The sequence below is a fragment of the Pelodiscus sinensis genome, chromosome 24 (assembly GCF_049634645.1).
Source record: "Pelodiscus sinensis isolate JC-2024 chromosome 24, ASM4963464v1, whole genome shotgun sequence".
In the NCBI taxonomy this organism is placed as follows: domain Eukaryota; kingdom Metazoa; phylum Chordata; order Testudines; family Trionychidae; genus Pelodiscus; species Pelodiscus sinensis.
Genome location: NC_134734.1, coordinates 20,471,668 through 20,494,896, shown reverse-complemented (window position 1 = coordinate 20,494,896; position 23,229 = coordinate 20,471,668). Strand labels below are relative to the sequence as shown.

General features: G+C 49.7%; 1 protein-coding gene across 1 annotated transcript in view; it reads right to left on the bottom strand.

Moving 5' to 3' along the window:
• The window catches only part of VPS45 (vacuolar protein sorting 45 homolog), a 63,612-nt gene extending 43,247 nt beyond the window's left edge, over positions 1-20,365 (bottom strand). The window contains exons 1-10 of the mRNA XM_006134674.4: positions 20,138-20,365; positions 19,019-19,153; positions 16,038-16,098; positions 13,162-13,241; positions 12,588-12,656; positions 8,733-8,870; positions 8,217-8,327; positions 3,965-4,099; positions 3,261-3,374; positions 2,208-2,375 (exon numbers count right to left, since the gene is read on the bottom strand). Coding sequence (XP_006134736.1) covers positions 2,208-2,375; positions 3,261-3,374; positions 3,965-4,099; positions 8,217-8,327; positions 8,733-8,870; positions 12,588-12,656; positions 13,162-13,241; positions 16,038-16,098; positions 19,019-19,153; positions 20,138-20,230 — 1,104 coding nt within the window. The 5' untranslated portion in view covers positions 20,231-20,365. The remainder of the gene's footprint in view (positions 1-2,207; positions 2,376-3,260; positions 3,375-3,964; positions 4,100-8,216; positions 8,328-8,732; positions 8,871-12,587; positions 12,657-13,161; positions 13,242-16,037; positions 16,099-19,018; positions 19,154-20,137) is intronic.
• Between the last annotated feature and the right edge of the window lie 2,864 nt (positions 20,366-23,229).

Genomic DNA, 23,229 nt, shown 5'->3' with positions numbered 1-23,229 from the left:
TAGTGTACTACTTTGCATTGGTCTTTGGAGAATTGGTCTAAAATTGAGTAATTTGTTGATGAAAAGATGCCTGAGATTTTTTTTATCCCAAGTCATTTCTTTGTGGCTTTGGAAACCCAAACACAGAAGCATGGTGCTAGTGCAAAAGAATGCATGTAGCTGACTAAGATGCTGATTCTGCAGAGAGCTCTCTGTAGCTGGACCCCATACACTACGTGCAGCCTCATGGAAGCCACTGGGGCTGTGCATGGGAACAGTATTCCGCCCGTCCTGGAGACGATTGTGTCTTGGAGCCCTACAAATCCTACAGACTGGACCTCTCTTGTCCGGCATCCTCAGGACCTGATGGGTCCCAGAAGAAGGAATCTGCCAGACAACAGGAGGTCCCGATACCAGCCCCTCAGCCTGCTGCTTCTCCCCTTCAGCCCAGCTGGGCTGTCGGCGGGCCAGCCCCAGCTCTGGCTCCACTGGCAGCTGGCTGGGCAGCTCCAGCCCCACTGCCAGAATGGCACATTGCCCGTTTGGGCTGCCACATCCCCAATCTTGCTGCTGGGCAGCCAGTACTGATTCTGCTGGGTTGCCATGGCTGGCTTCCCCTCCCCGGCTGCTGCAGCCGCACCCCCACCCCCAGCCTCGCTGCCAGGTGGCTGGCAGCCCCAATCATGCCGCCACTGCCCCGCCACATCCCAGGCTGATATGGCCTGGCAGGGCTTCCCCTCTCGGGCTGCTGTGGTCCTGGTTCCACTGCCGGGTGGCAGACAGTCCCAATTGTGTTCCGCCCAGGTTGTCGCAGCCCCGCTGCTAGCAGACTTGCAGGGTTGCACTGAGCTCCCAGCTGGTGGTCCTCCTGCCCTGGGTCTCTCTCATCCAGGAACATCTGTGGGCATGCCGGACCACGGATGTTGCTGGACAAGAGAATCCTGGATTTGAGAGGTGGAACCTGTGCTGACTAATCTAGTCACCTGCAAAATATGTGCATGCAGGGATCCACTTGCAAAGAGCTCACTGCATGTTCCTGTCTTGCAAACCACAACGTGAAGCCATCCAGTCCAGACACGTCAAAGTGCCACTCGCACCTTTAGAGCTAGAGAATCATCTTGGCTTCAAAGGTGAAGGCAAGTGAAGTGCAAAATGCAAACAAACAGCACAAATGAGGAAAAGAAAAATGGTCAGAATCCTTTCTATTATAAGAAATACCATCTTTGGAGTACAGGCAGTCCCCGGGTTACGTACAAGATAGGGACTGTAGGTTTTTTCTTAAGTTGAATTTGTATGTAAGTCGGAACTGGTACATATTGTAGGGGAAACTCGAGCCAAACCGGCTCCCCTCATGGACCAGCTCCCACCTGGCACCCACACTGCTGCCTCTAATACAGAGGCAGCAGCACAGAATGGCAGGTGGCTCTTCAGGAGTGAGGCCGGAGCGCACTGGCTGCCGGCCCCACCCTTCCGGGAACTATAGAATAGTTGAGTAACCGGTAAGAATTCGTACAGTTACAGGACTATTCAATGAACCAATATTTAATATCCTTAAGTCGGACAGTTTATTTTAAGTTAAGGTCTTACCACCTGCTTTCTGGGAACACAGCAAATTATACATGGCCTAGCTCACACAACCACCAACTCAGACTTAGCACTTAGCTCAAAAGGAGCTCAGAAGCCACCGTCAGGGATTGAGAAAACACTCGTCTCGAGGCTAGTAAATCGGACGTGGGAGTCTCGCTCCAAAAATACACTCACCCCACAAGGCCACAGAAATGGTTGGCGCTCCAGCCACATCAACCCAACTTCCCTAGCAAATCAACCCTACAGCCTTCTGCAAGTGCCGCATGTCCCACCATCCAGGAAGGCTCAGACATCATCCAACCAACAGCTGCACGGACATGCACCCGGAGACAGGGAGCTGCACAGAAAGCACAGACGTGCTCAGGATCCTTGCATGCCAGGGTCCTACTCACCAAGCGTGATCAGATGCAACAGAGCAAGTTCAGCTGATCAAACCGGGATACCTGTTTGTATTAGTTATTACCCAGAATTCCTCCTGTCTGAATCACACGGGTGGCAGAGGGAAGCTAGCTCTACCGCCGGAGATCTCAGCCCTACAGGCTCCATGCGCACAAATCCCACAGACAGGAGCACAAGTTCCACAAGCAGAGGAGCTGCAGGACCAGCCCTGCTGAAAACAAGGAAGGCGGCAGCTCAGGTACCTGGTGCGCATTGGAGTGGTCATTCTGGCAGGCCAGTTCCTGCTCCACCTCGGACACCTCCAGCAGGTTCCGTTCGCCGACCAGCCGGGAGAGCTCGCCCACCACAGTCACGTGCTTCGATACGGTGCCCGACATCTTCTTGAACTGGGGGTAGTTCTCCACAAATGCCTGCAACAAGGGAGCCAAAACTCAAACTTCTAGAACATGGGGAGCTGAACACGGTATCCGGGAATTCCAGATGGTGCCTCGGAATCTGCACCTGGTTTCCAGCCATGCATTTCCACTGGCTTCAGTGGAGTTACTCCTGAGGCATGCCAGTTGAAGATCAGCTCTGCAGGGGGTACTCCCTGTCAGGCCAGGCCAGGGAACCTCTAAGCTCTACTGCTGGGAGGAATCTTTACAGGGAGCAGCTGTTCCAACCAACAGCTCCACTCGCCATGGGACAGTGGAAATCCACCCAGATGTTGCTGCTACTTCAGATCCACAACAGACTGTGGTAAGACAATAGGGTGCATGCAGGAGCACAGTACTGTAGTACAGGTTGACCCTCTCTAGTCCGGCACCCTTGGGACCTGACTGGTGCCGAACCAGAGAATGTGTCAGACTATGGAGGGTCAACATTATCTAGCAGCATTACCAACATGTCCACTGCTTGCTGGGCTCTTCGGAGACATTTTGGGGTAAATCAGAGCTAAAGAACAGCACAGAACACGGAGAGCCAGGACTGGTGGCTGTCAACAAACTGTATGGGACCATGGGAAACTTGGCCACACCTATGATAAGTGGACATCCGGCTATCTAACACCATGCCAGCCACGGATGTTGCCGGACCAGAGAGGTTCAACGTGTAGCGGTTATTGTGGTAGCACCGGAACATGCTAGCCCTTGGCAAGGACCCCGCCATACAAGGCTGTATAAACACCTTCAAGAGCCTACTCACAGAATAGAGTGAGCCCCTGCTATCCCGGCATGAAGAAGGGACATAAGTAAACACTGACAATCTGCAGCGGATTGTTTCTAAGGGGCCTAGCCTGTCATGGACATCTTCGCTACCTTCATGTCAGCTATGGACTCCAGCTTCTGCTGCTCTTTCGGCTTCCTGCGCTGGAAATCTTCCATTAGGTTCTTGATATTGCTGCCAATCTCAGCGAAGTTCAGGTACATGTTCTGTGGACAACAAACAGACGGGGATGGGAGGGAAGGCCACTCCCAGCAGAGCTGGTCGCCGTTTGGAGATCACCACCAGGGTTCCTCATAAGCTGAGCGCTTGGGAGCTCATCCAGGAGAGGTTCAAATGCCGCCCAGTGGATTAGCAGAGCACCCACAGCTGGCAGCGTGTGTTTCTACTGGTGGAGCACATTTGCACATGACTCGCTGCACAGAAAAAAATTTATTCTGCACATAGGTGGAAATACTTAAGGAACATTGATCATCCCCCTCTGCTCCATGAGGGTCTATTGCACACTCCCACGCTGCACTTGGAGAGCAACAAGCAGCTCTGGGATACAAAATGGCTACGTTCTGGCAATAGAAATGGGAACTAAAGCCCATTTCTTGCTTATAAACATTACATTCACCTAGCATGTAGGTAAATGCCATCATCCCATTATACAAGTGGGGAAACTGAGGCATGGAGTGGGGCCAGATCCTGCCCAAGGTTACGCAGCGACTCAGTGGCAGGATCAGGAAGAGAACCCAGTCCCCAGTTTAGACCATTCAAGAGCTCTCCTTCCCCTGCACAGCATACAGCTACTCACGTTGGCATAAAACTCGTCGTTCTCAGCAGAAAGAACCACCTCCCTGAGATCCTTGCTGATGCCGGGTACTCGGGAGAGGTCGATTCGGTTGTTGTTAATCCCCAGCAGCTCGTGTACCATGGCCTGGTACGTCCACTAGGTGCGGAGCGGGGGAGGAGACACAAACGTTTGACTTAAAATCACAACCAATTTAAAAAGCAAACACCAAGCTATAATGGGAATAATTCGTGCTTACAGTAAGGCCCCTTCACCCCACTCTGGCCACATATAAGGGCACCCCCACATTGCAGCTGGGAGCATGACTATTAGCTCACACAGATGTGCCAATGCTAGCTGTGCTCTAGTCGGCTTGCTAAAAATAGCGGGGAGGATGCTGTGGTGCAGGTGTCTGCTGCCCATGCTGAGATCTGTCCCACAGCATTCGCGCCACTATTTTTAGCAGACCTAGCACAAACAAGCTACGTGAGGGGCCACGTATACCCCCACGTGTAAAATAGTTGGACCCACAGGGGGCCCTTAGAGTGAATGATGGTTGCACCAACTTTAAAACAACTTTCCCAGCGAGAGATCTTAGTGTAAATGAGAATCAAGAACAATTTAAAAAAAAAAACACAACAATGTTCAGGATTCCTAGAACCCTAGACTGGAAGGGACCTCAGGAGATTATCAAGTCCAGATCCCTGCCCAAAGCAGGAACAACCCCAACTCAATCATCCCAGCCAGGGTTTTGTCAACCTAGGACTTAAAAACCTCTAGGGATGGAGATTCCACTCCCTCCCTAGGGAACCCATCCCAGCGCTTCCCTGCCCCCCTAGTGAAAAAGTTTGTCCTAACTTCCAACCTAGACCTCCCCCACACCTCACACCTTGTAAAATGGAAACTGTCCAGGGCGACTGCCAGCATCTTGTAACTAGGGATGTTAAATACTGGTTAATTGAAAAGTTGATTAACTTCATTAATTCCTATCAGCTACTTGATGATTCTATAGTCCCCGGGGATGGGACCAGCAGCCATTGCGCTCTGGCCCTGCTCCCGAGGAGCCCTCTGTCACTCCACGCTGCTGCCTCTGTATCAGAGGCAGTAGCACGGGATGCCACAGAGGGAACTGGACGGAAGGGGATCCAATTTAAAAACCAGCTGCCCTCACAGACCAGCTGCCCGTCACCCTGCACTGCTGCCTCTGATACAGAGGCAGCATCACAGGGTGGCAGAAGCCCCTGTCCAGTGGGATGAGGGGGGCTGATCTCCCGGACCCAGCAAGAGCCAGAACTGAGCTAAGCTGCCTGCCTGGCTCCTAATACAGTTTAAATGAGGAGCCGCAGTGGGGGTAGGTCCTGGACCCAGCAGGAGCCAGGCTGCTGGCTAGCCTGTTAAAAAAAAAAAAATGTATATTGGTGGCAGAGAGGGGGAGGGATTGCAAGTAGCCTATAGCATTAACCTACACACTTTTGCTTATTGGTTAGTCGACTACACTATTACATCCCGACTTGTAACAGATATTTCTAGGAAGTGAGCACCTTGGAATCCTAAACCAGGATCAGCGCCCCCTTCTACAGACAGAAAGGAACATAGTCCCGGCTCCAAACAGCTGATTGTATTCAAAAGCGACCAAACGTACTGCAAAGTAAAAACACCCAGACATGATGCTTAGGCAACGGAGATTCATATTTCTGCTAGAACCCATTGGCTTGCCAGCGTCAGCGCCCCAGCGCCTCTGCCCGTGAACAGGAGGGTATTTTTGGCTGCAGCTTTGGCTGTTACAAGCTGTCCTGTTTCCCGCTGGCTCGTCTGCTCCTTATGCAGCAGGAGGCACGTGTGGTTTCAGAGATCAGCACGTTCCTATATTTAGCCAGATAAGCCTAATGTCATCGGAAGGGAAGTTTGCGAGCTGATCAAAGCGCTGACATGTTGGCCAACCCGGTGACGTTCCTCCGAACCGCGGCAAGCACTCTCTGTACCGCAGAGACCGCTCTCCTGGGACCTACCCCGCCTGCAGTCTGTAGCCGACCAGCCACGACTCCACTAGGGTTCTGGCACGGCCAGCTCACTCTGCCCAATGAGCCAGAAGCGCCCAGGGCAGCTGAGATACTCCTTCCCTACCCGTTTCTCCGAGGAGCAGACCAAGTTACCCCAGAGCTGCGGGGGGCAAGCTGTGGCCCATTGGGGTCCTGCGTGTAGCTCACGAGACATTTTCTTTACACAGTTGCCAGCTTCTGCTGGTTTTCTCCCCCTTCCCCGTCATTATTACTAAAGTGACGTGCATGTGAAGCAAGGGCACACGCGGCGTGGGCTGACTGCACACGGCATCGAGCGAGAGATCCGTGTGCTCCTGCTGCAGCCAGTCACAGCACTGCTACGGTTCCGTCAGCGCCTCCCGCACATTCTAGGCACGCAAGCACCGTGAGCAAAACGACCCTCTCCCAGGAGATGGTCCTGGTTACAGCAATCTGGTGGCTCAATGAGACGAAGGAGGGCCACCCCTGCGGCCCACTCGCTAGCCTAGCAATGCCCAGAAGCACACTGAGCGTCTAGCAGGGGGTGTCTGCGTGCTCGCTGAGGACAGGAACGCGTCTGGAGAGCCCTTCTTTAGAACCCAGCTATGCCAAACCCAACTGCCTCCAGGGCGAGGCTACTCCCACGATCCACAACCAGTGCACGTCCCGGGCTTTTGGGGACAGAGCCCCATCTACGCTACGAACAGGCCCAGCGTAAGTGGGCCAAAGCAGCCGGGCCATAACCAGGCCTCCCGGCACAGCTGTACTTGCAGCACACAGGGGGCCTTGCCGGTCAAAGGGCAGATCAGTTTCCATGCCCCGCTCAATCCTCAGCCCCTTTACTCAAGATAAGTGCCAGGTGTATTGTCCTGGCTGGGGCACTGGCTCGCTGACCTGGGCAGAGACTCACTAAACTCAATTCACACAGGCTGACAAGGCTAAATGTTTATTGCCCTGAGCAGGATTTAAATCAGTGCCCAGGCAGGGCACAGAGGTGCCTTTCCCAATGCACCGAGAATCTCTCCCAGCCAGAAGGCGAAAGAGCCCTGGATGAAAATGAAGAGGGGTTTTCACTCCCAGCGGCGTGTCCCACCATCAATACCACCCCCTGCCCCACACTGTCCTGGGAGGAAGCACTGCTGCCGCCATTACCGACTGGCGCCCGAACAAATCAAAGGGGACAAAGCGTGGACTGTTCAATGCCTAAGACTGCAGCACAGCCCCGGAGCCGCGTGAAAACCCACAACCAGCCACGTCAGTGCGCTCCTCTATAGCTCAGCACAAAGAACCCGCTGAGGCACGGTCATTTGATGGATGTGCTGCCGAGAATGCGCTGCAAATAAGCCGTTAAAAGGGACCCTGCTAAGGGGCTTGGGCCCTACATTTAAAACAAGAATTACAAATATACAAATGGCTGGAGTTTCAAGAGGCCAAATGGAGTAGACACTAAAATCAGTAGGGTCGGGGGGGGGGGGGGGGGTGACAGCCCGGAAAACTGCACCAGACAGAGTGCAGAAGGGAACCAGTCTTTAGTCTGTAACGTAGTCCTTTTCCTGGAGGACTGTGAATATGGGTGGTCGGTGAAGGTACAGCTGGGGGAGGCAAGCTCCCAGCCTCACCTTCAGCCCCGCCCCTTCAGCTAGGTCCTGCCCCTTCCCTGCCCCCGGCAGGTGAAGCAGCGCGCCATGTGCATGCTCCCCCTTCCAACCGAGGGGAGGGGAGTGGGCTCACGCTCGCCGCAGCCTCCCCAGCAGAAGGCGCACAGTGTAGTGTGGCCCGGCCAAGCCCAGCCCACCCTCTCAAGCATGTATTGCGCAGCATGCCCCGCCTCCTCCCTGCCCCGTGCTGGAGAGGTTGGGCTGAGCTGGGCCGAGCACACGGAGCATCAGGGAGGGAGGAAGGAGGCAGGGCATGCTGTGCCACCCGGCCTGGCCTCTCCAACCCAAGAGCATTGTGGGAGGGAAGATGGCACATCACACGGCCAGGCCTGACCTCTCCAGTTCTGGATACCAGGAGGGTGGGCGCCGGGGATAGCAACACTCCAACTCCAGAATGCCTACAGTAGGCGCTCTGGGGACGGAGCATGGGCGGGGCCATGCCTGGTGGTTTGGGAAGGCAGAGCCTTCCCCCACCTTACATACCTGACGCCAGTGGAGGTAAACCCAAACCCCAGGACTCTGGCCTAGTGCCACAGGCACTTCAGCATCCCACGTGCCTGCCCCTCCCATCCCCTTCAACTGAGCAAGAGGCCCTTTCACCTGGTTCAGAAGTGGGGTGATGGCATCATCGGACCGGTCCAGAATAAGCAGCAATGGAGGAACTTCAGTGCGCCGGAAATCAAACAGCTCGTATTCTTTAGTAATCACTTGCTGGAGGGGCAAAAAGCCAAAGTCAGTGAGTCCTGCCTGCAGCAGGGAAAAATTCCCTGCAGACTGGGGGCTAGGGAGTGAGAAGCAAGAGCAAGAGCGCTGTTATTTGTAAGCACAGCGCACGGAATGGCTTGCATTTTGCCAAGGCTGTCCAAAAGCGAAGCATGAATCTCCACAGCACCCCGAAGAGTTAGGGAATAAGCATTCTTCCAGCTACGCAGTTGGGGAAACTAAGGCACGGGAAAGGGAAGTAATTTGCCCAAGGTCATGCAGCGGATCAGTGGCCCAGCCAGGAATCCCAACACAGAACAGCTTCCAAAAGAAGAGTTTTCTCCTCTTGAATGCTGCAGGTTTGTGACAGAGGCACAAGCAGACAGCCAGGATCAGTGCAGCGCAATTCCATACCTTGACACATTCAGCGAGCCTCTTTGCAGGATCAGAAGAGAGCTGGTAGCGAATCATGGGACACTTCTTCAGAGACAGAAGCAAGGCGGTCAGCCCTTGGGCTGTTCTGGACAGCTGGGCCAGATCCCAGCTGCGACCCTGAAAATGAAGACGACACCCATCAGGAAACCCCAATACTGCACTGTACCTCATGTCACCAAAGTGGGCGGAGTCACCGGGCCCTGCATCCCCATCCACAGTCAAAGGACTCTGAGCCGGTGGGTAAAACAGAAGGTTTATTACTCAACAAGGACACAGCGTAGAACAGATTTGTCAGCATGGTATCCAGATGCAGTCGATACAATCAATCTTGGAAAGAGGGGGGCTCAGAGCCAAGAGCCCTGACCCATCTCCCTGCACCCCAAGCCAGCCAAGACTAACCCACAGGCCTAGCACCCTGGCCCAAGTCCCTCAACCAGCCCCTCTTCCAGCCTTGGTCCTGCTTCCAGGGAAGAAAGCGTCATCTGGACGCTCCCCTCCTGAGCTCAGGTACTGTAAAGCATCAGCCACTGTGTATGTGGGGGAGGCTATCCACACCAAAATTTCCATCCTCAACTAGGTACTGATGCAGAGCCCAGGGAAACTGAGGCACACACACGTCATTACTACAGAACAATAGAAATCACCTGCAGTAGAACGAGGGGAATAAAATCTCGATGACCCCCACTTTGCCACACCCCTCTTCTGGTGAGCCGAGAGAGAAATGCAGCTTTAGGTGAAGTAACTCACACAGGGAGCCTCCCCACGCCGAATACAGAAGGAAAAGGAACAGCAATAGGGGAGAATGGCCAAACAGAGGCCTCCACAATGCCAGTAAAGTTCCGGGCACAGTCAGAATAAAATAACCAGTTTAGTTACATTGATCCTGCCTCAGCTCTGGGCAGAACCAGGTGACCTGCAGGTCCCTTCCAGCCCTACACTTCTACGATTTGTCACCTGATTGCCTAAGGACAGCACAGACGATTACAACCCAGAGAATATTAATGATCTAGGCCATAATCCCACTGGACTCATGCACATGCCGAGTATGAGGTTCTGTTGACAGGACTCTTTGCGACAGTCAAGGTGAAGCACGTATAGTAAGTGTTTGCAGAATCAGAGCCCTAGTCTACTTGGTTCACCCCACGCAGCCCTGGAGAGAGAATCAGGCTTTGCAATTTCACTTTCCATCTCTAGACATTTTCCCTTTGGAGATCTTGAGCCCTAGCACAACTGGTGCATTTGGCTTCTTCACATCATGGGGATAGTTACTTTTTTTTTAAAACGGCTTCTCAAATTTAAAACAAAAAAAATATGTACAAGACATTCTGATTTGTATTTAGTTATGTAAAAATACGTATTTCCTAGAAAGTTCTAGTTTTGGCTCTGAACTACTTGCTAGGGTCCCTTGAAACAAACTCCTTCACTCTTGAAAGCACACCTGGGAGATTTTCCCATATGCTTTTCAAGTGACAAACAAACTTCAAGCTAGCAGGGTGCCGAGGAGGGAAGAGCAGGTTTTAATGCTATTGTAAAAGCAAAAGGGGCCTGTGACTGCTGTCGTTGAAGTCAGTGGGAGTTTTAACATCTGCAGTTGGAGAGGGATTATCCTTTTGAGGTGCACAGCTGCTAACAAAAAAACCAAGACCACTTGCTTTTGATTCCCAACAACTGCATTGGGAAAGCGGCAGCAGAGTCATCATTTGCCAAAGCAGCTGCTAATTTGGGGTGCTCAGCCTCAGGCCAGATTTTCAACAGTCTGAAGCAAAACAAACTGAAGTCAAAGGGAGCTGAAAAATCTGAGTTCAGGATGAAAGGGTCTCAGATCGAGTGTCCATAACATGATATACACCCACAAATTAGTGGGCACTTTTCAAAGCTACCTAGTGATATACATAATCCCCTTCAACTAGTGTTCAGAGCCTATGTTCAAAGGCACAGCTGTAGCAATCTTAGGCTATGTCTACACTGTGGTGCTATTTCAGGATACTGTTATTTCAAAATACGATGGGGTTGCTAGTCTGACGTCGCTGTAAACCTCATTCCACGAGGGATAAGGGATGTTTCGGAATAGCAATTTATTTCGAAATAAGTGCTGTGTAGACAGCGCCACATTTTGAAATAAGCTATTTTGAAGTTAACACGAAATAAGCTATGGAATTTGCGTAGCTCAAATTGCACGGCTTATTTCAAGCTACAGGGGCAGTGCAGATGCACCCTCGGGGATCGTCTACACTGTGGAGCTATTTCAGGTATCCCAAAATAGCTATTCCCTGTCTTTTGAGTACGCCCATTATTTCAAAATATAACGGGCTTGCTATTCCAATGTCCCTGCAAACCAGAGAGAGTGTTTTATTTCAAAATTTGGTGCTGTGTAGACAGAGCCAAATTACGAAATAAGCTATTTTGAAATTAACTTGAAATAAACTATGTAATTTGCATAGCTCAAATTGCGTACTTTATTTCGAGCTAAGGATGCAGTGTAGACTGGAGAAAGAAGGGAGGGGGGAAGGAAAAAAAAAGAGGTTTTTAGGCCTCAAAACTGCAGTCTTTACTCATATATTGCCTCTGATTTCAATAGCTCTTCAGTGTGTCTAGACTACACCTCTCCGTCGACAGAGAGATGTACATTAGGCACGTCGAAATTGCTAATGAAACCGGGATTTAAATATCCAGTGCCTCATTAGCATAAATATGGCTGCCGCTTTTTTTTCCGAAACGGAGTTTTTTCAAAAAAATGGTAGTCTAGACACTGCTCTGTCGAAAATAAAGCCTTTTTTGACAGATCCTGTAAACCTCATTTTTTGGGGAATACAGGATCTGTCGAAAAAGGCTTTATTTTCAACAGCTCCATGTCTAGACTGCCATTTTTTTTCGAAAAAATCTCTGTTTTGAAAAAAAAGCAGTGGCCATTTTTATGCTAATGAGACACGGGATATTTAAATCTCGGCTCCATTAGCAATTTCAACGTGCTTGATTTGCATCCCTCTGTCAACAGAGGGATACAGTCTAGACATAGCCTGAGTGAGGACTGCTGGAGGAACATGGGAACTGTCAGACTGCATCAGACTGAAGGGCCAGCTAGCCCAGCATCCTGTCTCTGACAGTGGTCTGCTCCAGCTGATTTAGCGGAAGACACAAGAAACTCACTTTAAGGATCTCTACTGGCTTAAAGACTGAAGCATGAGGTTTAATAAGCAGAAGGACCATAGTATTTTCTTAACTGACTCCGCTCTCTTTCCAGTTCCTTGCTGCCGCCGCCTCCTCCTCCTCCATGAATCTTTAGAGCCCTGCATGGCTAAAAAATTTGTATCCACAGAAACAAGCTGCGGATGCGGATACCTGTGGATATAGCGTAGACTCTGTGGATTTGCAGGGCTCTCTATGCATCTTCATTCACTCTTACTGCTTGGTCTTTGCCTTATGGAATAGCTTTCAACTGGTTTTTATTGACTCTGTCCAGGCTACTGCATGGAAGATAAACACCATGACACTTGAGAGATGAAGGGTTGGCCCAACATCTGTGGGGTTTGAAGACAACCAGCCAGGTGCAGCATGGGCAGCCATTCAGGCTCCCCCAAAATGTACCCCATCCCTGCCCCTAAGTCAATATAACGCTGTTTGCACAGCAGAACAGTCGATATAGCAACTCCAATCCCTGACCAGACATTTACTGAAAAAGTGATCAGCTCCACAGGGAGGTGGCAAACATCCTAGCTTCCCAGCTGGGCAACTGACCAGGATGCCCAGTTAGTTGTGACCATGTTCTGGGGTTCTTCAATCCCAGCTATTAGTCAAAATGAGACCCTGGAGAAGAAGCCAGAACCTTTTCCATACCTGGCAGCAGCCCAGGAGGTTGAGGGAAAACACGTGTGGATTCACAGCAATGTAATCTCCATAGAATTCCTGACAACACAAATAAATACAGTTAGCGTCACACCCACACTTACGCCTCCTGTGTGAGCAAAAGTTTTAACCCAGCTCTTCCATCCAAAGACATGAACATGTCCTTGAAGTCCTAAATGATTCACAGCCCCACTGACTCCCAGTAATCCCCCCTCCCCACAACTCTGAGTTCCCTCTCTCTGCTGGCATTTCCAGTCTGTTCCAGAGGCATGGCTTTCACACCACCATTTGCACGTATGCTGGTCAGCCACGGCTATAGACACATACCAACTCTGCTATGGCAGAGGAAGCAGACTCTCTGGCAGCCTGGGGAAAGGGCAGATTGTTTTTAGACAGTGCCTACATTCTTCTGAGCCTGACTTGTTGTCTAGTGTTTCTGAGCCTGTGCTGTTCACCAGGTCAGTCCCCACAGGGGGGTGATAAATATACGGAGCCCGGCAGTCAGTTTTGAAAGTACTTTCGAATGAAGAGAGCCATGTAAAATATTATCTGCGATTACACGTACTTGAACTTCAGCCACAACTTCCTGCTCGTCAGCCTCCGCCAGTGACTTCACATCGCTCTTACTGATCACGTTACTGAAGTCTGAAAGGAGACACCCAAGACACTGTAATCCACAAAGCAGCTGACGAATAAACAATAACCAAGTATCTTTCAGCTGGAAAGGGTAGGGGCCCAAATATAACAGGGATGGGTTTGACCCTAGGCCTGCTTTCATGATGATTACTAATGCCGTTTAGATCATTATTGTAACTCAAACTCCCCTCGGAAATATGTGATGAGGCACTAGTGAGGCCACATCTGGAGTATCGTGTCCAGTTCTGGGCTCCCCACTATAGAATTGATGTGGACGCATTGGAGAGGGCCCAGCAATGAAAATGATTCAGGGGCTGGAGCACATAATCTACTAGGAGAGGCTGAAGGATTTGGGCTTGTTTAGTCTGCAGAAGAGAAGAGTGAGGGGGCATTTGATAGCAGACTTCAACTTCCTGAAGGGGGGTTCCACAGAGGTTGAAGAGAGGCTGTTCTCAGTAGTGACAGATGGCAGAATAAGGAGCAATGGTCGCAAGTTGCAGTAGGGGAGGTCTAGGTTGGATATTAGGAAAAACTTTCCCTAGGAGGGTGGGGGAAGCGCTGGATGGGTTCCTAGGGTGTGGGTGGAATCTCCATCCATAGAGTTTTTTAAGCCCCGGCTTGACCAAGCCCTGGCTGGGATGATTGAGTCGTGGTTGGTTCTGCTTTAGGCAGTGGGCTGGACTCGATGACTCTTGAGGTCTCTTCCAGCTCTGGGATTTTAGGATTCAGGGTGCTGGGTTGATGCCATGGAAGAGCGAAGCTTTTCTGTGTTTAGTCAGAGAGCGGGTACCACGGGCAGTAAGCATCCAGCATGCTTTCCCTTTATCCAGCCTAACTGGGGCACTATCAACGACAGCAGCCGCAGCAAGCCCTCTCTCTACTCAATCAATTAAGAACAGAATCTCTTGCTAAGTGTTTGTACAGCATCTAGCACGATGTGGCCTCGATCTCCACGGTGGCATCCAAGCCCCTTTGAGCTCATTTATTTCTAACTGGTATCAAGCCACCACACTTTTTATAAAGCGGTGTTTCTGTCAGCGAGACAAGCCTGTCTTCACCGGCTTCACTACATTCACGCAGTCCGACAGTGACATCTAGTGGTTGGTAACGTTCATTCCCATGCATCTTGCACGGCAGAAAGAGGGGCCTGTTTCTAGAGGGCTGAATTCAAACATAATAATACCGAGCGCGAATGGATCACTGAATTTCCAGAATTACACAATACTCCAGAAACACCAAGCTGAGGCTGTAATCAGTGAAAGGTGCAGTGTAGCAGATCTATGCATCCATGGACTGATACATTCCACTACATTCTGATCTTGGCTCTGGCTCAAATCCAAAATGAAATTGTGTCGATCTCTCAGCCTTCCTACCTCAGTTTCCCCCTGTGTTATATAGGGATGAGAACGGCCTACTTTAGCCGGCCCCCGCCCTATCGGAGGTTGAACTCGTGTCCGTAAAGGATTGTAAAGATGTAAAAACCCTAAAAGAATGAAGTGTTATTACTGATTGTGGAACACATTGCCAAGTAGGATCAGCATTCATGCTGTCAACTCACTCCATCCACCCTACCACAGTTGGGTTGGTGGGGTCAGAGAAGAGAAAATGCTGGGGGAGAAAGACAGGAACCTTATCATTTTTCTGCTCTGCCCAGCTTGTGAGCTTTGCTGACATGGAGACAGCGGCAGCTGAGAGTGAGATCTGGTTGTAAGACTGTGATGCCTGTGGATGCTGTTCCTAAAAATGACACTCACTTTTTGTGTGACCTTCCATAAGTTGATTTACCTTTTAGTGGCCTTAGTTCTCCCACTGGAGAATAAGGGGACACACTGCCCAACTGCTTTGAAATCCTTGGATGAAAGAAGTTTGAAGAACAATGCACTTTTAAATGCCTTTGATGGGTTGAAGTGCAACCTGGAAGGACTAGTAGCCCAGCATGAAGTTAGTTGGCAGGGAAAGGGAGAATACTGCAAAAATTCAAGGCTAGCGACATGTAGGAAGGTGAACAGCTCAGGACTTGTCTCTGTCTAATGCATTAACTCAATTGGTTTGAAACCACTATTCAAGTGTTACACACCCCTTGTGTGGACAGAATTATACCAGTATAAAGATGCTTATACTAGTAGGCTGCGTCTAGACTGGCAAGTTTTTCCGCAAAAGCAGCTGCTTTTGTGGAAAAACTTGCCAGCTGTCTACACTGGCCGCTTGAATTTCTGCAAGAACACTGACTTCCTACTGTCTGAAATCAGTGCTTCTTGCGGAAATGCTACATTGCTCCCATTCAGGCAAAAGCCCTCTGGTGCAAATGCTTTTGTGCAAGAGGGCCAGTGTAGACAACATGGTATTGTTTTGCGCAAAAAAGCCCCGATCGCCAAAATGGCGATCAGGACTTTCATGCACAAAACTGCATCTAGATTGGCACGGCCGCTTTTCCGCAAGAAGTGCTTTTGCGGAAAAGCGTCCGTGCCAATCTAGACACTCTTTTCCACAAATGCTTTTAATGGAAAACTTTTCCGTTAAAAGCATTTGCGAAAAATTATGTCAGTCTAGACGTAGCCATAGAGCTTATTCCTGTAAATTTTGGGGAAAATATGCCAACCCTGTATAAAGCCACTTTATGGTATAGCTATATCTACACCTACGTAGATCACGTCTTTCCCAAAGCGAGACTGAGAATCACAAGGCTACTAAACAGGTACAGAAATGAGGACGTTAAGAATGCTTCACATTTAGAGGAAAATGTTTGCATCATATCAGAGTATGTTTAGAACGTCTGAAATATTTGGTGAGCCAGGGCATACTTACAAATATAATAGATGTTATATTTCGGCCGCCGCAGCTCCTGAATGAGGTATTCCACATTCTCCTGGATGAAAGGAAACCCATATGGGGAACAATCAGAAAATGCCCCAATCTTTATGCAATAGGTGATTAAAATAATTAACGCTTTTAAGTGGGCAGCGCTCCGTGTTTAATTCTGCAAATCACTATGCTATTGTTAAAGTCACTGGAAACTGGAGTTTTGCAGCACTACTCTTCCAGGACCACTCAGCACTGGAACCAGGTGGAAGCCGGTTTGCCTGCCCTTTGAAGATTTTCAAGATATTTCAAATTTTTCCCCTCCTGACTCAGGACAAAAGTGAAAACGGCGAGAATTTTTCCAAACTGAAATTCCAAGGGAAAAAAATTTCAAGTTGAGGCAAATGAAATGGACTTTAACTTAAAAAAACCCACAAAGTGGCTTAAACTTTTTAAATGAGGCATTTCAAACTGGAATTTCTCATTGAAAACAAGTAAAAAAAGTGTAAACCATTGTGAAACTTATTTTTATTTTATTTTTTATTGCAAGTAAGGGAATTCATCAAAACAGGCCTTTCACTGCTAAAGGTTTTGCTTTTGACAACTGGTGTTTTCAGACCAAGAACAGTTTGAAAGAACTCCCAACCAGTTCATCTCAGGGCTTGCCTACTGACCCAATTTTCAAAGGAATCCACAGCCAGATTTCACATGCTCAGCACCCACAATTGGATCGAAATTTTCAAGAGGGCTCAGCTCCTATTTAGGCATCTAAAGTGGGTCCAGATACTCCTGAATGTTCAGTACCTCCCAGGGACACAGTTAAGAGCAGATTTTCAAGAGTTCAGCCCACGATGAGAACCTGGCATGCTGAATTCTTCTGAAAAATCTGGACATTTATTTGGGGCCCTACTGGGAGCTACTGACTTTTCAATATTCCGGCCCACATTTGTATGAAGCAGTATTAATAAAAAAGAAATATTAAGCCATGAGGCAGAAGTCTATTTCCCTCTGAGAATCAGCCTACTTAACTCATCCTGCAAATTCAGTAGATAGAACTCCTAGCTACTACAGCATTAGACACATATTATAGCAAGTATCAAACTAAATAAATGTGCCTGTTTTAATGGTGGGTCAAGTCCCACAGAATTCTGTTTCACAGTATTACTGCTCCCACAATGCCGCCAGCTGTCTTGATCCTGTCCTGCATTCTTCATAAAGCCCCAGCTCCTGGAGTCATGCAACTACATGAAAATTCATTTGTCATAAGGAAGGCGGGGGGGGGGGGGGGGGGGGGGGGGGGGGGAAGAGATGAGAATTTCTGAAGTGGCCCTGGGGCTAGGCCGGAAGGGACAGGGCCTAATCTGGAAGGGGAGGGGCTAGAATGCTTCTGGGCTTCTCCAGCCCCTTTGCCCCCCCTTCCCACTAGGCACCCATGCCCCTGGCAAGGTGGGAAAAGGCTTCACACGCTGTTCTAGCACCTTGGGGTTACAGAGAATAACTTGGAAACATGAATCTTAAAGGTTCTAAAACTAGATAGAAAATAACAGGCTTAAAATGTATTATTTTTTTAAATATCATGAGTTTTTGGAACCTGGCTCATGTTGTTTGTGGATTTGTAGTTAGCAATAGTACTCCAAAACCAACTGGAACTGTTTTTTCTTCTTTCAGCTTCGACAAAAGGCTGAGCATGTTCCCTAAAAAGTTACAGGGAATTGTTGATAGCTTTCAGTAACTAAATCATTTCATGGATGAAAACATTGTCACCTTTTGCAAAACTACCTGGAAATTTACCAGCCCAGCAATGTTCCCTATAATCTTTTTCATCCATGTGTGGATTTTTCCATCCACGTGAGGAATAAATTTTTTATGTTCACTAAAATATGTACAAATGTGCCCTGCTAGTAGAAACAAACAAAAAGCCTAGCTGTGGGGGCTCTACTAATCAGCTGAGCAACATTTGAATCTTTCCTGAGCGGCTTCACAAGCCCACTGCTTACAGGGAATACGACAGCCCAGGTACAAAATCCACTGGTCACACTTTATAATGGGGCCATGTCAGAAGGAGGAGAGTAGGGATGTAAAAAGTTAAATGTTAGGAAATGTTTAAGTGATTAACCAGTTAACTGACTAAGCAGGATCTGGGCTGGGGACAACTCCAGGCCAGCTGATGCAGCCCCCAGCTCACAGGGCTGCTGGGGCTGGCTGCCAGCTCTCAGACCCACACTGGGGCTGCTACAGGCTCTCAGCTCCCAACCCCACTGGAGCAGCCCCTATCTGCAGTGGACCTGGGCTCCCCACAGTCAGCGGCTGTTCCAACCCTGCAGGGTACCAAGGCTCCCCATGGACAGAGGCTGTTCCAACCCTGCAGGGTACCCAGGCTCCCCATGGACAGAGGCTGTTCCAACCCTGCAGGGTACCCAGGCTGCCCATGGACAGAGGCTGTTCCAACCCTGCAGGGTACCCAGGCTGCCCATGGACAGAGGCTGCTCTGGACAGCAGACTGGCATCTGCCTGTGGGGCACCCAGGCTCCAGCTGCCAGAACAGCCATATCCACAGCAGGCCCACTGCAGGGCTGAAGCAGCTCCCTGCCCATTGTAGGTGGGGAACTGTTCTAGCCCCCACCAATTATCAGTTAACCGAAACTAGTAAACCTTTCACATCCCTTGGGGAGACAAGGGAAGTGTTTGAGGGGTGTCTTTGTATGTGTTTGTTATTCACTCCAGGTGAGTGGATAAGGTAAAGTTTGTACAGCTATCAAACTAAGGCATTGATCCTGAAAAACATAAACTTGTGCTTAATTTTATACACATTAGTCGTCCCAGTGAATTCGTTAGGACTGCTCATCAGAAGCATAATGCCAAATGTGGGGAAAAGTATTTGCAGGATCATAGCCTGAGATATCAGCATTAGCTGCTCTGTTAGTACATAGGCTCAGGGCAGAGCAAATGCCAATGCTGACAGCAGCTGCCTTTAAGAAGTAGCTCACCTTTGTTGGTCGCAAAAAACAGATTGCTTTCAAGTGTTTCATGGTCTCTCTGTTCAAAGAATCAATCCGCTCAAAGAGGTAAACTTCCTTCTGAAGGATTTCCGACTGCGTATACACCATGCTCACAATGCTGGTCTGCAGGGAGAAAGAAAGAGAAGACAAGTTATCTCTACTTGCTGGGGCAGACTCGTGAGACAAGGGAGTGTTGACTAATGGTTAGTACACAGAACTGGGATTCATGATTCCTAGGTTCAGTTCCTCTTGGCTTTGCCACTGGGTTGCTGTGTGACCCCGGATAAATCATTTCACCTTTTGTGCCTCAATTCCCTAAACAGGTCATTGCAGTTTTATGCATTTAGGTAGATGGGCAGCAGCCCTCAGTGCAGTGGGCTAACACTTCAAAGCATGACTTCACCTGCATTCATGGAGTGGGTGTGGCAGATTGATTGGCATTTGAGAACAGCCATCACACACAATCCTCCTCACCACATTCTCCAACTGCTCCATGTCCCATTAAGGAGGCAACACAGAACTGCTTGCAGCCTGCTCTCTAGCCCAGCACTGGCAGGATACTTCCCCAAGAGCAAACTGCTTAGGAAGGGACACCAAGGTTGCAAATTATTAGAGCCAAGATGAGGAAAAGAGGGAGATCTAGGAAGCAGTGTTCCGTTTAAGCTGAGTGCTTGGACAGCCACCCAGGAGAGATTCAGTTGCCTCCCAGCTGATTAGCAGAGCACCCACAGCCAGCAGCACATGTTTCTATTAGTGGTGCACATCCACACATGCCTCAGTGCACATAAAATTTATTCCCCATACAGATGAAAAAAATTGGAACACTGTTAGGAAGCCATGATCATTTCTCTTGCTCCCTGGGCAGAGCGAGCACTAGGAATAGCACAGAAATATTAATCTTCCTAAAACAGCTACAACTCTATTACTTTTCTACCAGCACAAAATAAAGACTGCAGCCTGTGGTCAGGGTGGAAGCCACTGTTACCCCAATAGCTCAGGAAAGACCAAAATACAGAGGCAGAGGCGATTCCATAGAATCTGGAAGGGGTCTTGAGAGGCAGGACCAAACACCATGGTAAATACAGAATCCTTAGGGGCCTAGCTCACCGTTTCTTTATCCATCAAGAGGACCTTCATCCCGGGCCCACTGTCTTCAATCATCTTGGACACATATTGCTTCACTGCAAAGACCACATTCATTGTGGCAAGAGATTGCGCTCCCCACCGACCCGTCTGCAAGGGGTAATATTATGCTAGGCTGCACTGAGCAACCCAGCCCTCCTTTCTCCTGGGCAGCTCGCGGCTTCCTGCCTCTCTGTTTCCTCCTGTTGCAGCCCTGGGAGTTGTAGTTCACAAGGAGGTGGACTGTCGCGCCAAGCAGCGCCCATCCCGTTTCGTGGGAAGGCGTTGCAACTACAAGTCCCAGCATCCACAGCATCAATGAGTTTTTTCCCCCTTGCAGCTGGAGGGGGGCGTGTTTCAATGCACTTCACGCTATGGAGCTGTCAAGTTTTCTCTTGTGGGAGGGGGGGGGCACCACATTGGCGGGGTAACTTTGGAGTAGCGTTTAAATGAGCACCTTTTGCAGTGAAGCATTTTGTTGCATGATTCCCTGGACTGCAGAAAATCTCTTTCAATGATCCTATCACCGCTTGACAGCTGGCTTCATTATGGTAGTTTTTGTCCCCTTTTGCCTTGAATCTTCAGAATCTAAACTTTATTTTTAGAAAATGTTCCTAGGTCTTTGGTTGCAAAGAAAACCTTCCAAACCGACACCGCAGAGGCTGTTCTAAACGTTGCAACAAGAAAAACAATTGCACCGAATCCCAATTGACAATTCTCCCACAAGCCTTAAGTTTGTTTAGTTTTGCCCTAAACTGCTCTAGTTTGAGACTTGAGATCCCGCACAGTTTTTGATGCTCGAGCTGCAAGAAAACAGCGTGGCATGCCTAATACCTTGAGGGGAGAAAGACACATGCTATGCTGGCTGTTGTGTGCTTTATGCACAGTTGCAGGCTTAAGTAAAGCTGATGGATTGGCTAGACACCCTTATTTCAGGTCAAATGGAAGAACAATTAAATGCCCTTTTGGGTAATGATTACTGGAAATGGTAGGAAGCCAGATCCCATTGATAATGGGCTGCATAGGAGGGAAGATCAGAAGCTACACTCTATGCATTTCCTTGGAAAAGATGCAAACACAGACTAGGGTTGCGGCTGTGTGCATGTGTGAAAGGCAAAAAGCAAGAGAGGCTGTGGTCAGCATGGCCCTGAGACAAAGCCAAGAGACAGAGGGTTCTTTTGGACACAGTACTTGAGGGAAAAGCAGACCAGCATTTCCGAGAAAGGAAACTGCCTGCTATTGTTTGTTTTTATTGTGTTTAGAGAAACAGGGTGTTGTGTCCGTTTTTTGTAAATAAACAGGATGACACCAAAGAAATATTTGACTCGTAGTTCTCTTCTTAACAGAAACAACCTGCCAAAGTCCTGAATATTGACGAGGTGTTTTTCGGGTCAAAACAGGTTAATTAAAGAGCTTTGACTGCTGTGGAGGAACAACCTTGAACTTCTAGTGACTCACACTGGAAAGAGAGAGGAAGGATTTGCAGGATCAAGTTCTATAAGCCAAATTTTGGCTGGAAAGCTCAAAACGGGCTCTTGGGAGAATAACTGAGGGTAGCAGTTGGCTGTATGGAATAGTGTTCCATCATCTCTCAGATGGAAGGCAGCAGTCAACTGCAACATGCTGACAATAACTGGGTGAATTTCTGCCAAGAATAAATGGGCAATTTCCTCTGCTAAAGAAACCACAAGATCTTAGAGACAAAAGACTTCTCCTCCACAAGCCCCCCCCCACTGTATACTCAATTTATGCCCCCCCACACACACACATGGGAAAGATGGAGGGGAGGGTGTCAATCAGTCATATTTTGCCACAGAAAAAATTCCCTGTGAAGTACTGGAATTAAAAGTGCCCATTTGCAATGGCTGTGTCAGTCTGAAGGTGACATGGCTGAGCTATTTGGTTTTCTTGATGGTGACTGCAGCATCTCCTGCACAGCTTAGAACTTCAGCACAATTGTTCCTCTGCTGAATATTTTGTTTGGCTTTGTGTAGGAAACTCTGGTTATTGCCTTAAAGCAGCGGTGGGAAACCTCAAGCCCTGGGGCCAGATGCGGCCCCTGGCTTGCCCAGATCCGCCCTCCCCCCCCCAGCATTGGGGAGCCTGCACTGGTGCTCCAGCCCCCCTGCTGCCCCACAGGGCTGGTGCACCCAGAATCTACTAGGCTGGGCCCCCCTCAGCTCTGGTGGGCAAGGGGAATGTGGGGAGGGTCTTTCTCCTCAGCTGGGCGCCATGTCAGTAAGGTGGATTTTTGTTTGTCTGTTTTTGTTTTTTGCCCTGCCCTATTCAGCAACCCAATTGAGCCACCTCTCAGTAAGGGTGCTGCCTTCCCTGCTCCTGCCCTCGGTGTATTTTCTCCCATAGCTCTTTCCAGGCCACCAGTTGCTCATGTGACCCCCCAGTATCCTCATGCTTGCTCCTGTGTTCCCAGTGTCACGCCCTCTCCAAGCTGCGCCTGTGCCCCCAGTGCCAATCTTGCCATGTGTTCTTATCCTCCCCTTAGTACCTAATCCTGCCACCCATTGCTGTCCCTGCCAGCTGTTCCTATCCTCCCCTCCAGTGCCAATCCCTCCACCAAATGTTGCTTCTGCCCCACAGGCCACACCTGCCTTGCCCCAATGCCGATCCCCCCCCCCCACGCTGCTCCTGCCTGCCCCCCAATACCACGCCCCTTCCACCTCGGTGCCAAGGCCCCGTCTGCACCCCCCCTTTCCAAGTTCCACCTGTCCCTGTGCCAATATCCCGTGGCTCCTGCCACCCGATACCAGTCCTCTGCCAATCCCCCCCCCAATATCTTCTCTGCCCCCTCACAGCCAAGCCACCTCAGGCTGCTCATGCCTGTCATGCCAATACCTGCACTCCTCCTGCCCCCCCGTGCCAATACCCCTCCTGCTGCTGCCCCCTGTGCCAGTAACCCTACTGCTCCTGCCCCCCCGTGCCAATACCCCTCCTGCTCCTGCCCCCCCGTGCCAATACCCCTCCTGCCCCCCCGTGCCAATACCCCTCCTGCCCCCTGTGCCAGTAACCCTACTGCTCCTGCCCCCCCGTGCCAATACCCCTCCTGCTCCTGCCCCCTA